The sequence below is a fragment of the Cimex lectularius genome, unplaced genomic scaffold, assembly GCF_000648675.2.
Source record: "Cimex lectularius strain Harlan isolate CLEC.00 unplaced genomic scaffold, Clec_2.1 scaffold113, whole genome shotgun sequence".
NCBI lineage: Eukaryota > Metazoa > Arthropoda > Insecta > Hemiptera > Cimicidae > Cimex > Cimex lectularius.
The window spans coordinates 185,096-198,439 of record NW_019392858.1 but is presented as its reverse complement, the minus strand read 5'-3'; the positions used below and the strand labels follow the sequence as shown (position 1 = coordinate 198,439).

Genomic DNA, 13,344 nt, shown 5'->3' with positions numbered 1-13,344 from the left:
ACAGGGTTTGTTAGCTCGTTTTAGACAAGAAAATCATAGCTGCAAACTAAATTTGATAGATGTTATACTTGTAGTGTTTCATAATTATTGTGTGCAGTAAAATGTTACAAAGACACTGTTTGTGACATTGTCTAATATCCAAATAGGCCTAATTTGATGTTAAATGAATGTGCTATAACCATTAAAAAGTTATCACATTTTGTTTGTACCTATAGGATTTTTAATAGTTTACAATGTGTCTTGTCTCTTGTTGGAAATGTTAATGTTAAGTTGTTAACGAAGGTTTGATCTATGTGACTTTCTGGATTAGCTTGTTGATTTATTGTTGATCTGAATACACCATATATAATGTTAATCAATCGTCATAAAAAATATGTGTAAGTATTGTGCTATAAAAAAAGTTAAAAAAACAATGTGTAACTGTAAATTGCAATCGGTTAAATTATTAATATTATATTTTTATGTACTATAAAAGTTACTAATACTATATTTAATAGTTTTAAATAAAGGGAGCAATTGTGATTTTGTTTTGGAAAAAATCTTTTTGCTTAATGAGTTGCATAATGTTGGCCTTCTTGAAGTTGTAAAAACAATTATTGAAACAAAAGGCAAGCAGTGAACAATTTCTTTTTTGAAACAATAAAAAAATACGCTTTGTGAATTTATTATTGTTTATCTGAACCTAGGTTTTTTTTGTTTGATCCTCGTACTTGAACTTTCCCCCCAATAATGGCAATACAGGTTTGTATGAATAAAAATTAAGCAATTTTTTTATATATGTAATTTTTATTTTTAACTTGATTTCTTCAGACTAGATTCTGAAAACAAGTTATTTTTACAATTTTATGAATAACATTAAAACAATTAGTTCAAACATTTGAGCACAAAAGACAAATTACAATTCCATTGAGTGGAATTTCCACATTCTTCACATTTAAACACATGCAGTAAATAAATTACAATTAGATAAATAAGTTACAACAAAAGTTGAGAAAAGAAATTAAACGCGACAAAAAGAAATTTTGAATAAATAATTTCAAAATGTTTTGAGTGAATACTGGAATGGCTATTCATATACATGGAACACGTTTTTTTTTTATAAATATGACTAGTCAGCTCAACATAAGCTGAAGCAAAAATCACGCTTCATTCTTCATGGGAACAAACAGTATCGTGCCGCCTCACTCAAGTTTCGTACATACAATTTTTTTCTTTTTTTCTTTTTTTTTCTTGAAAGCCTAGTCAAACTAAATGTCAAGCAAGCTGGACAGTTTATAGTAAAATGTTGTTGTAGATGCGGTCGATGAAACAAGAGGGAGGTAGAGATGAGATGTGATTGAAATGGCATCACAGACATTTGCGAAATGATGATCTACCAGAAGTGGAAGCCGCTGAAAACATTGGGTCCTGCTCCGTGTGGGCCGATACCTAAAAAGCACATAATTATTCATTATCAAATCTGTCCAATAAAATAAGATCAGTTTCTTACAAGGAAACTGTACAAAAAGGAAAAAATTACGATTTATTTTGAAATAAATATTATTTTAAATTAGAGTAGAATATAGAAGCTTAGTGAGGGTAGTATTAATAATCTGAAAGCATCCATTTAATATAATCTAATTAAACCCGTTTTAACCAATACCCAACTTGCTAATCAAAGTTCCTGCATAGTTGGAATTCTAATGGTTATTGAAGACAACACAATTGGGTTCGAGTCTATTAGATAAGTCAATTTCTGGAATTTGACTGACGGATGGAGTTGGCGAGGGTCCATTAAGCGTAAAGGAAGTTAGGCGAAGGGAGAGCCAGCCGATTTTTTCTCCCTCCAAGGTCCGTCTCCATTCGAGTGTTAAGCACTGTTAATATTCATTATTCCGCCGGTCGTCCGTTCAGAAAATCGGTTTTGGGAAATTTCACGAAACGGAAAACTCGAGGTTAAAACGACGTCCTTAAGAGTCTACGGCTCGAGTAATTCACTTTCCTTTTCCGAGGGGTTAACACACACGGGATCCGCCGTCATGCCTTTTGAATCTAGGATTTGAAACGCAAATGCAACGAAAAAGAAAGTTGCGTAGCCATTCCAATTTCCTTTATTTTTAATCGATTTGGCCGAGAAAAAATGGATAATATTTATTAATATTTAAAAATCTGTTGAAAAATCAAAGTACAAGCACGACTCTTCTGCGTCCCTTTAACAACGCGTTATATTTATCTTAAAAATAATTATTCAGAAATCGTGAGATGCGGTCTGGTGTGATGTAGGTTTCAGAAAAACATTTTCTTTATCGTGCCAACGTTTCGATCTTTATTGAGATCATCTTCAGGGCCTGGGATTTACAAACATTTTTTACATTTAACAAATACATGTAGGATGTGAAAAAGTGAATTTATTTTGGAAAAGTGAATTTATACAATGCAAAATAAATTCACTTTTTCACATCCTAAATGTATTTGCATCACACCAGACCGCATCTCACGATTTCTGAATAATTATCGATTATCGGTCACTAATCACCACACATTTAAAAATAATAAATTACATAAGTTACATCTCTTCTGAATCAATGCATATATATACTTGAGATTATATTCTGAACGAATCCATTCTTCCAGCCTCAGTTTAAAATTAATTTGAACGAAATAATCGAAACTATTAGCTACGAGTGATTTTCGACAGAATTGCAAATAATTGGAAAAAGAAAATTCTAAACCGGACTCGTTTTCGTTTTTGTGGGTTGTCCTTAACAACTACACGAGGGTGAACTGCGGTTTAAACGGCGTTTACCTTAAAAATAATTAAATAAATAATAATGTATAATCAGTAGTAGTACTTTGAATATAAAAAATATTTTTTACATTGTATAAATTCTCTTTTTTCCACATCCTACATGTATTTGTTAAATTTAAACAATGTAAATCCCTAGCTCTGAAGATGATCTCAATAAAGATCGAAACATTGGCACGATAAAGAAAATGGTTTTCTGAAAACCTACATCACACCAGACCGCATCTCACGATTTCTGAATAATCAATGTATAATCAATTTACATTTCTTTTCAACTAAATCATTAAATACAAATTTGAATGTTTGTTGTATCCTAATATATACTATGAAATAAAATATTTTGATAGTATTATGATACAATTTTTTGCATAAATATTTTGGTCATATATTGGCCATTTTTTGTATGTGTGTGTGCTGTTTTGAAAATTATGCGAACGCACTGAGTTGATATTTTAAAAATAAATTGTTAATAAACCGCATTAACATCAATACTTTCTACATAGTTACAATTAAACTTGTTGGATTTTGTTAGAGTAATTTCTTTTTTTACTTTATTTTGAAATGATTAATTCATTATGGTTTTCCGACAGATAAATAACTTAGAAAATAGGACGATTTTTTTCTCAGTGTATTTTTTAATTCCTTCGTAACTGAGGTTTAATAAATAAATAATTTTCCCCATATTTAATCAATATACCTTTCTATCTTTTTACTCATTATATTTAAGTAAACTTTAATCGCAAATTTACGTTAACTTGTAAATAAAATCTCCAAAAATGTTTCAAAAAGTAAAGGTAATAAAAATGTACATGTTATGTAGTGCAAAAAATAATACGTTATTATACTTAAATAGTAGATTTAATATAATATTTTGATTGATTGATATTAACCTTAATATTATAATTTTATATATACTATCAGGGATATGGCAAATTGGAAATAAAGAAGAATATTCAGTTCCTTCCTCAAGCTTTCTAGAAATATATAACACCTTCACTAGGACTTCGCAACTATTTCAAATTATTTACTTGATCGAAATTGTAAAAATGGAACGATGGTACATCTCGCCCACTAAGTTAAAAAAAACCATAAATTGATTATGGTTGAAGTCATAATTTCAAATAATAAAAGAAAATATTTATTTTTGTTGACTAAGAAAATCATTAGAAATAATTTCAAAGTCCTGATGAAGAAGATATATCTCGAATGTTTGACGAAGAATTTGGAGGCTTTTCTTTCTTTCAAATTCACATTACACCTAATTTTTTTAATCTAGAATTAATTCCCGGCGGCGTATCAAGCCGAAGGTCTTGGGTTCGAATCCCGCTCGTGACACTGACTTTTTATCTCAACTAAAAACCTTAATTAATTGAATGTAGAATTAATATTATACATTACATTTTTATGAGAGTATAATATATATTTGTTCATTTAAGCATTTTAACAATCTTATTTTACGCATTTCTTTCTAAAAACTGGAAATATTTCAGCGTACTCAACAAAAGTTTGTTTGATATCAACATTTCACCACCATTCATTCAATTGGTTAAATTTCAAATATTCAATATTTAAAAAAATAAATAAAGCAATTTCTCCGGTTTAATTAGAGAGCACGAAAATGTATGCAGATTATAAATATAATTACAAAATATTGGTTGGTTTTAAGTTTTTATTTAAAAATCTAAATTGTGGGTTTGTTGTTTTTTTGTTTTATTTATTTTATGGATTGTTGACTTGTTTAAGCACATTGGACAAAATTTTACGATTGCTTGGACACGACCTCGGGCGGGAAATAAATTAAGAACCACAAAAAACATTGTTGTGGTCGGTTCAATTTAACACACAAAAAAACCAAATGATTTAAAAATAAATCTGTTCGGCAGGCTCAACTCTGTTGGATCGATATTGTAATTAAAAGCAAATTTCTGATCAAACTGGAAAAGGAGCATTTTTACGATCCTCAGTGGACAACTAGACCACAAAACTGCGTTATTGAAATAATGACTGTTTTTACAATGGTTTAAATTGCCCTCTGCCCTACCACAACCATCTTTCAAACCGAACTGCTCATATAAAACGCGCACACGAAATAAATAACAAACCTCTCAAGGGTACAACTGTCAGATAGTCAGGCAACTCTAAAAAAAGCACTTCAAGCCTACGAGATGAACTCAAAAAAACCTAAATGCCTTCAAAAAACTGTGACCTACAAATAGCCGTTAAGATGGGATTCCAGTTCACGAGGGGTTTTCAGGTAATGAGGCTAAAATATTTGCTACATAGGAAGCCTCAGAACAACACATAATCACAAATCAGTCTTGTGGCATAAAATAAACCACAATAGAAAAGAATTGGATCTTGGGTGACTAACACAACAAATACTGGGAGAGTAAACCAGGCATGATGCATGCAAAAAGACTGCTAAAACAGCCCATTGAGGAAAAAAATCAACAGGCGCAACTGGCCTGTTGATGGCTATGGACCTGAAAAAGGCTATGGTAACTGGGCAAATTCTTGAGTTATATTGATCGACCTTGATACTATAAATTTCAAAAGAATTATTTATAAATTAATCAAAAATCGTCTAGGAAAGGCCCTGCATCTACAAATAAGAATCAAAATAATGATTTAAATAACAAAAAATAAAATTAGTATATCATGATTTTTGTTATTGAAATTAGTAACAAATATATCTACGTTCAATAATTGTTTTAACCATTGCTGAAATTGTTCAACCGAAGGAAAAAGTTAATAAACCATTTAAATAAGACGAACCTTAGTACTTTACAGTTGCAGTGGAAGTATTTTTGTAAACTTTTGTTTACCAAACCTAGACCCATTATTAAAATTGATCATCGGTTGCTAAATGAAATATAGTGAGGGGCTTTTCGGAAATTCATCTGTTAGGAATGAGTAAAAAATAAAGTATTTCCCAATCTTATAAATTGTTATATAATCACCATTTCTGCTTGATATTTTTACAAATGACTTTCCAAATAAACGGGAAAATAATTTTTCAAGGCTTCTTACGAGTGCTCCATATTTCAAAATCTCTGTGAAGAAAATCAGACGGAGAATTTTTTTATGCTGCTTTAAATTTAAATGATTACATATAATTTTAAGAGGTTAATTGTTAATAATATTTCATTTTTTTTAATTCTTAAATGTGGATTAACAAGTTATTTAGGGGTTTGGCTGGAAACCCTTCGGGATCGCAGCACGAGTAAGGAATTTCTTCCCAATCATTGGAGCGGTCTCTCAACTAAGGACAAGACAATCTCTGGGCAATTCAAGGCGATGTAAACCGAAATAGTTTCGTAATAAATACCTGACCACTAAACATAGCTTATTAATATATAAACCGAGGCCTCTCGACCATAAAATTCTCCGTATTGTCTCGTGCCGTTTTTAAATGATAATACCAAAAAAACGTGTTATTCGTACATATTTTTTTTAAGATTACAATTGGTTTCAAAAAGATGACTTTAAATCCTGTTTGGTAGGAAAATTGGAAAACCACGGGTGAATCCCCGTTAATGAGATTTCAGCGATAATCTCGCTAATTATGACCGTGACACACTGAAATCTTTAAACCTTCCAAAACAACTAAACTGGAAAGATTAAAAACAAATATTTCGACCGCGATAAAAGTATCATCTAATTTTCATATTTGACTAAGAAATATATCATATAAATAATTTATTTTTTAGAAAACAAATTTTCTCCATAGAAAGATTAAGTGCTGTATGAAATATTGGTAAAACTCTATATTATAAACATTCTTACAAATTTTTTTGATTATAATATTTGTCAAATCAATGCAAATTATCCAGTCACCAAATGTGCAAATATTATTAAATATTATATATACAAATATGAAATAAATCTTTTATAATTTAAAAAAAAAATTATAAATTACGTAAATCTAACCGATGTAAGACAAGTTTTTCCCAAAAATTATTAATTGACCTACTTTTTAACATGTTTTCCTAGTGATAAATAATGACTACTTCATACATATATTTACGCTTTAGAATAAATATTCCTAACATCATGTTTTTGTTTTGTTTTTGAGCCGAGAGAAATTATGTCAGTGAAGATCACACTTGGCCAAAAAGACTCGATCGACCATGACCACTTACTATCGACATTCCAAAATTTACTGCCGTTGATTTTATTTCAACGACTACTACTATTATATTACTATTATACTATTATATTCAGCACTTTCATACTGACCCTTTCTTTCCTTTTCCTTTGATATGTTTTACAATTACCAAGATGAGTACTAATTTTAAGTGTTTTAACAATTGCAATAAAGTATTAACCATTTTTCTAAGCCCCCGACGTAATAAAGTTTTTAAACCTTAAGATAACTTGAAATATGTTTATATATTAGTCTTTTATTTGTATGTATTTATGATCTGTTTTTTTTAAAACATCAATTTACATACGTTACATTCATTAATTATTATTAAAAGGGGTTTAAAAAATCATTTATGCGTAGAAATTGTATAAAGAACATTTCTTTAAATTATTAATGAAATGACGAATAAACTGTTTCTATGTTCTAAGACATAGTTTTAAAACTATTTTGTCCGATATATAACTTAAAAATAAACAAACGTATACAATTCAAAAGGGGTGATTGATAATTTAATGATTTGCCTGGATTGATTTTATTTTTGACCGAACTTACAGTCTTAATTCATCAATGGGTTTTTTTCTTAGCTAAAATTGATATTTAATGGTGTCAACTTTTTTTCAAATAATTTATTTATCTTTTATTGTAAGGTATTTCTAGCAGAAAAGAAAAATCAGTCAACATTTCGTAAACACCTAAACGAAACTAGAAAAAAACAAAAAACAAGTTGTGCGTTTGTTTTGTACACTGTAAAATAATCATAAAAGTGATATTTCAGAAAAATCGATATTAATTACAGAAAACTTGATGTTTAAAAATTAAACGCAATATTAATAATGTCAAGCTAATTATTACATTATTTCTTAGGCCTCTTTAATCTAAGAAAAAAAGTTTATAAGAATCATAATTGTCACATAATCATAACAGGGCAACCTAGGGCAAATGCAAGTTAAGAGTTTAGATTTCGTGCCTGGAAGACTTTTCTTTATTACAAGCCCCACTGAACTTCTGCTGTTATATAAAAACGAAAAAATGTGTTATTAGTTGTTATTTTTAATTACCTCCACGTGCGCCTGGGGGGACGAATCCGTATCCAGAAGCTCCGACACGGACGCCGCTCGTTTCAAGAGATGCGGGTGCCCCGCTGGGGAAAGTCACAGGTCCTACTTGCAAAACAGAAAAAAAAGATTATGAGAACAAGGAAAAAAATCAAAAACCGACGTGAATTACCTCTGTTTTGCCTCGGGTCCCTGGGGGCGGCGTTGAACGACTGGTAACCGCCGAAAAAGTCAAAGTCCTGCGCTACGACTAAAGCGACGAGGACGGAAAAGCAGGCGACAACCTGGAAAAGGACAGAAGATAAAGCCCGCAGAGACTTTCCCTGGAGACGGTTTTCAAATTAAAACCTTATCTCATCTACACGTTCACTTTTCTAAACTTTGAGTACGTTAACGACTTCTGGTCTATTATGTCGGGCCTTTCACATTATTTACAGCCCGCCAACTAATTCTTACAACTCGAATCTACAGGCTGTTAGCTAATTTTATTGTGGAATTACAACAGGATTATCAGTAAAACAAAACAAAAAATAAGCAGAACAATTCAATTAGCCAATTTTTCGTCCTACACCGTATTATTTCACTTCCTAGATGAATAAATCAAAGTTTGCAATGAACTAGATTGTTAATAACAGGATGTACGATTGATTGAAGAAAAGAAAAAAAAATTCTATTCACCTGAAAGTTCATGAACTTGTCCTACATCGTTCTGATACTGTTGATTATTTTCACAATTACATAAAAATTCTGATAATATGACTTCAGAAGTTCACTGTTCGTCCAATTTTATCATATTTTAAAAGGCTTGTGGTGGTTTTATCTGTCATCTGTTGACACAAACTGGTTCGTACGGGTTTTACAGCGATTATCAAAAGTGATCATATACTGGGGTGCAATTTTATCATTGACAATCGCCGTTTTGAGCAATAGTTTTTTTAATGATGGAAATAAGATAGGCTATGTAATTCCAAACAGACAGGATTCCAAGGTAAATATTGAGGTTTTTGCATTTACGAAACTGGACAATGATAGTAGCCGGCCAGGCAGTCCTTCGTCGGGATTTAGCTGTTTCCCAATCGCGTTTCTCCACTGGAGGAAGTGCGAGTATTGCGTGAAAAATTCATCGCAAATCTTTTTCGGATTATTGTGACCGGAGGGGGCTAAGCATTTTCGAGTGTGCTTTGCGGTCTGTGGTCCGGCGCTTTCAAAAACTGCCTACTTCCCTTTCGATGACGCAACTTAAAACGGGCTTTTATTTGTCGCTGAATCGGTTTTAAAATTACGAGCGTTTACGAAGTCGGTTATTGTAGATCTAAGATTATGAGAGTCGATAGAAAGGAAATAAGATTCTATAAAGATTTGCTTAAAAACAAACATGATGTGGAACAATGAATGAAATAAAAATAACGAAACTAGGCGGATCCAAAAAGCACCAGTGACAAGAAAACTCCCTGACTCCCATAAATCTTTAACAGAAGAATTATACTTTCGATTCATACAATTAATTATATTAAAAGTACAAAATATTGAACGGTACCAAAAAATATAAGTACTAAATTTTAATACATATTTTTTAGACCGCAGTAATTTATTTGAATTTTGATAATCTGGTTTTTGGGGAAAAAGTCGATTTTAACACATTTTCAAGCCACACGCGTAATCAGTAGGATTGAGCACACCCGAGTGCATACCAGAAATAGGAAGTCCTTTAATAAAAAATTTCACGGTTTAAAGATAATTTTTATAAATTATGTCAGATTTCATAATCAGCTTTCAACAATCAAGTTAAATAGCGGCACAAGAAATACCAAAGAATTAAACATCTGATCCATGGCCATACTTACTACTACCTTTCTCAAATTAGACCTAAAACGTATCCTAACACAATATTGTTAAATAATTTCTTAAATTAACAATAAAAAAATGAAGGGGACCAAATATTATAATCTTATTATCATTTTTGTCTATCAATAATATATTTGTATTTTGATAGTATGTGTATTAGGGGGAAAACGTTGGTTTTAACACATTTTCAAGCAAAGTACGTAAACAGCAAGACTAGCCGGGCCAAGATTAGTATCTATAGCAGAATAATAAAGCCCATTAATTGCAATTTATATGTTCAATTCGTAAGTCAAGTACTAATTTATCAAAATCGTGTAAGAAATCCAAATGATTAAGTAAAAGAACCAACGTATTTTTCCTCGTTCAACAGTTTTGTACATTAAAAACAATTACAAAAAAAGATATTTCCAAACATTTAACATTTGATGCAATAAAAAATAAAAAATGTTAGTTTGACTAGACATAGCTAGAAAGCAATATGTAAGATACAGCTAATGATAGTGGAAGAAGCAACCCTTGTTAAACATTTTTGAACATTAAAGCCAAGTACAAATAATGAAATCTCTAAACATTTAATGCAATTAAAACTAATTAATAAATGTTAATGTGATTAGATATAGCTAAAGTTTCAGTGGAAGAAGCAACCTGTTTTCCCTTGTTAAACATTTTTGAACATTAAAACCAATTGCAAGTAATGAACTCTCCAAACATTTAATATTTAATGTAATTAAAAATAATTAATAAATGTTAGTCTGACTAGATATAGCTACATAGCTATATATAAGATATAGCTAAAGTCTCAGTGGAAGAAGCAACCTTTTTTCCTAGCTAAACATTTTGAACATTAAAAACAAGAAAAAATAATGAAATCCCCAAACATTTAATATTTAAAGCAATTAAAAATAATTAATAAATGTTAGTCTGATTAGATATAGATAGATAGCTATATATAAGAAATAGCTAAAGTTTCAGTGGAAGAAGCAACCTGTTTTCCGTAGTTAACATTTTTGAACATTAAAAACAATTAATTAAGGTTTTTAGTTGAGATAAAAAAAGTCAATGGCACGAGCGGGATTCGAACCCACGATCTTCGGCTTGATACGCCGCTGCTCTACCACTTGAGCTATCGTGACCTCGATCCACTCGGACACCAACCTCCCATCTCAACCACACCTTTAGAATTTTCCCTCCTTTTTGCCATTTTTCAAATGTCGTGTAATCAATTTGATTCTCGGCGACAAATGAAATGGCCATGGAGAGCTCTAGTGAAGGATACTTCATTTCAAACTTATTAAATTCAGTAGTTTCGTGGTCCGCTTGACCAATTAATATCATACAATTAATTAAAATCTTCAAACATTTAATATTTAATGCAATTAAAAATAATTAATAAATGTTAGTCTGATTACATATAGATAGATAGCTACATATAAGAAATAGCTAAAGTTTCAGTGGAAGAAGCAACCTTTTTTCCATGGTTAAACATTTTTGAACATTAAAAACAATTACAAACAATGAAATCTCCAAACATTTAATATTTAATGCAATTAAAAATAATTAATAAATGTTAGTCTGATTAGATATAGCTAGACAGCGATATGTAAGATATAGCTAAAGTTTCAGTGGAAGAAGCAACCTTTTTTTCCCTAGTTAAACATTTTTGAACATTAAAAACAAGTACAAATAATGAAATCTCCAAACATTTAATAAATGTTAGTTTGACTAGACATAGCTAGAAAGCTATATATAAGATTTAGCTAATGAGAGTGGAATAAGCAACCGTTTCCCTGGTTAAACATTTTTGTAAATTAAAAATAATGAAATCTCAAAACATTTAACATTTAATACAATTAAAAATGACAATAATGAATAATTGTTAGTTCAACTAGATGTAACTAGAAAGCTATTTAACAAAGGATGCGTCTAGCTGATCGTCTTGCTGTCTGGAGATCTTTTGAAACTTTTGGACCCGTCTTACATTTGATTACGTTGTTCACTATTTTTGAGGAAATTTAGAGCTTTATATAACTAGTTGATATTTTAATCTATCTGCAAAAATTTGTTTGTTTTTCACTTGAAGATGGATTTTTTTGTATCACTTCAAGAAATTACGTGTTTCATCTGGTGCACCATTGGAGAAAATGGGGTTTTCCTTTTTTATAATTTCCATAGCATCTGGGCTCAGATTTGGCTAACATACTTGCAATTAATATTCGTAACTTCCATTGTTAACCAAACCAACGTTATTAAATTGTCAATCACTTTAAGTTGGGGGCCTTAAAGATTTTGTGTCGATTAGAAAATTCACCTCCTGACAAATCGATTCCGAAAGGTCGAAGTTTCAGTAATCTTCTGTATTTTCCAACCCTTCCGTCCGTGGCGATGTCCGATCCGGCCCATCAAAACGTTATTAAGCGACAATAGAGTCGGAAGTTTGAGAAATTAAGGCGATGAGTGAAAGAGATGGCGAAACGTGACTGGTTACAAAAGTCATAATTTTTCCCGACTGCTTTAATTGATACTATCCCGTATTACCCATATGAAGTTGCCTCAGAGGGAGAGCAACCAGCAAAGGAAGTTAATAATAGTAAAAAATAAAATAAAAAAAAGTACTTTCACAAAACACGATATAATCCTCTTTGTAAATCGTCACTTTCACTCTTTTGTCGAAAATCACTGATGCACCGTCAACTTTTGAGATGCACTTGGGTCGCGAAGCACGAAGACCATCGGGGCAATAAACTGGGCGAGTGGACCTTGGCAGTGATCTTCAGGCCATCGCTCCTTCTTCCTCGTCGCTGAGGTCCGATCGGTCCCTTTTTAAAGTAGTTCCTGCGTTTCCACGTCGAAATGCGTTTTCACGGGCGGATCAGCATTGCCGGTGGTTAGAGCACACGAGAGCAACGGGGCCACTTATGTCACGGGACGCTTTGAAAGTTCGTGGTGTAACTGTTCTACCCTGATTCCTCGATGTCGGTCCTTTCGGGAAATAGCCGGAGATTAACATTCTGGACGGAACGCACTAAAATCTTCCTCACGACCGACATAAACACTTCGAACACTTCCACTAATTTTTTTTTTTTACAAGCTTTGATAAAATTTATTGCATAACATTTTACCTTTAGTTCAGGACAAAAAAATTTAAAAAAATATTTTAAAAAAATTAAATCAGAAAGGTAAAAAATGGATATCTTGAAAGCAATTTGAAACCTAACATTAATTGTTTTAAGCACTTTTATTAAAAATTGAAAAGAAGATTAAATTTATGAAATTTCAAAAGCATGTAATTAAAAAATATATAATTTTACATTTAAAATGTATTCATATCTTACTTTTGATAGTAGTTAATGTACTTTAGTTTTTCTTTGATTTTTTGGGGAATTTTTGAGGGGGGCCTGTTAAAAATTGGAATTGTTCTGTACTCACAGCGAAAAGGCGAGCCATTTTTAAAATTGGTTTTTTTGGAGAACGGGTCGTTTCCGAGCTGTAGTGTTGATTTACTAAGAATGGTG

At 31.2% G+C, this 13,344-nt stretch overlaps 1 protein-coding gene across 2 annotated transcripts; it reads right to left on the bottom strand.

Moving 5' to 3' along the window:
- Positions 1–705: 705 nt before the first annotated feature.
- On the bottom strand, positions 706–13,327 carry LOC106669475. Of its 2 annotated transcripts, none has more exons than XM_014398977.2 (4): positions 13,259–13,327; positions 8,160–8,271; positions 7,991–8,095; positions 706–1,428 (listed from the first exon to the last, which is right to left on the bottom strand). In XM_014398977.2, exons 1-4 carry the CDS (start codon positions 13,274–13,276, stop codon positions 1,373–1,375), a joined length of 291 nt encoding a protein of 96 aa, XP_014254463.1. In that variant the 5' UTR covers positions 13,277–13,327; the 3' UTR covers positions 706–1,372. The 2 variants fall into 2 exon arrangements, with proteins under 2 accessions (XP_014254463.1, XP_014254464.1); XM_014398978.2 differs by having other exon boundaries at positions 712–1,428; positions 7,991–8,092.
- Between the last annotated feature and the right edge of the window lie 17 nt (positions 13,328–13,344).